Source organism: Citrus clementina, unplaced genomic scaffold, assembly GCF_000493195.1.
Source record: "Citrus clementina cultivar Clemenules unplaced genomic scaffold, Citrus_clementina_v1.0 scaffold_9, whole genome shotgun sequence".
NCBI classification, from domain to species: domain Eukaryota; kingdom Viridiplantae; phylum Streptophyta; class Magnoliopsida; order Sapindales; family Rutaceae; genus Citrus; species Citrus x clementina.
The window spans coordinates 27,514,306-27,515,434 of NW_006261964.1; the positions used below are offsets into that span (position 1 = coordinate 27,514,306).

At 33.4% G+C, this 1,129-nt stretch overlaps 1 protein-coding gene across 1 annotated transcript in view; it reads right to left on the bottom strand.

Annotated features, from left to right (window-relative positions):
- Positions 1-1,127, bottom strand: part of LOC18032849 (NAC domain-containing protein 7) — a 1,702-nt gene extending 575 nt beyond the window's left edge. Inside the window, exons 1-3 of the mRNA XM_006421630.2 lie at positions 968-1,127; positions 568-839; positions 1-127 (exon numbers count right to left, since the gene is read on the bottom strand). The exon at positions 1-127 is cut by the window's left edge and continues 575 nt beyond it. Of these exons, the coding sequence (XP_006421693.2) occupies positions 1-127; positions 568-839; positions 968-1,127 (559 nt within the window). The remainder of the gene's footprint in view (positions 128-567; positions 840-967) is intronic.
- Between the last annotated feature and the right edge of the window lie 2 nt (positions 1,128-1,129).

Below are 1,129 nucleotides of genomic sequence, written 5' to 3' on the forward strand. Positions count from 1 at the left end.
TTGGTGAGTCTAAATCTGGCATGAATGAGACTTGATCTTCATACCAGCATGGAGATTCATGCTCACTCACTTTCCTCATGGTTGTTATTCTCTTCTTAAACACTCTACACACAACCCAACCTTCTTCCTGATTCAATTCACCCAAAAATATTATCAATAAATTTACTGCAAATATGATCATGTCTGAAAAATCTTCTTCTTGGAATAGCATTAAACTAATTGAATCTCTCAATTCTTCAGTTAAATGGCTAAAATGACAATTTCATCTCTCTTAGAATTTGTTTCTACCATTTAGGTTCCTGATATATTTTTAAGGCCTCATGTGTAAACAACAAGAAAAACACTTATACTATTCATTGGTAAATGTGACAATTTTGTGAATTGATTATCTGAGATCTGTTTGAATTAAAATTAGTCAGTGTTTTAGTTAAAATGTCACATTTATCCTTTAACAATATTTTCATTGTTACTGTTTTAACAACAAAGTATTAAAATCTTTTAGGGACCTGAGAATCATTCATCCAATTCATAAATATGAAGTTTTATTGCGTGACCTTAGTTACTTACCTGTGGAGTTCCGTTTTCATCAGTTTCAAGCCGGTATTCATGCATAATCCAGTCTGATTTTTGCCCATTTGGAGCACGGCCTTTATAGAAAACTAATGTCTTCCTCATACCAATTAAGTCATGCTTAGAATAAATAGCCTTGTCTCTACCAGTTGCTTTCCAAAATCCTGCAGCAGTTGCTCTATTTGTGCGAGTCCCAGTTGGATACTTCTTATCTTTATGGCTGAAGAAATACCATTCGTTTTGCTCTTCTGTCCCTATCCTGCATAGCTCTATTTTCACAAAATTTTCGAACATATGCAACAATTGTAAGTTATATGATCCTTTGAATTAATTCCTTCAATTGAAGTTGATTATATATATTAATTATGATGTCATAATTTTGTTATTTGCACTATACCTTGAAGATCCCAAGGCTCAATTTTGTAAAGGTCTACATCTTTAATGACGTCGAGATCAATCCTTCTTGAAGTGATTTTCTTTCTGAGGTAATAATCAACAAGTTCTTCGTCAGTCGGATGGAATCGAAAGCCAGGGGGAACATGGGAAAAAGCATTCATTT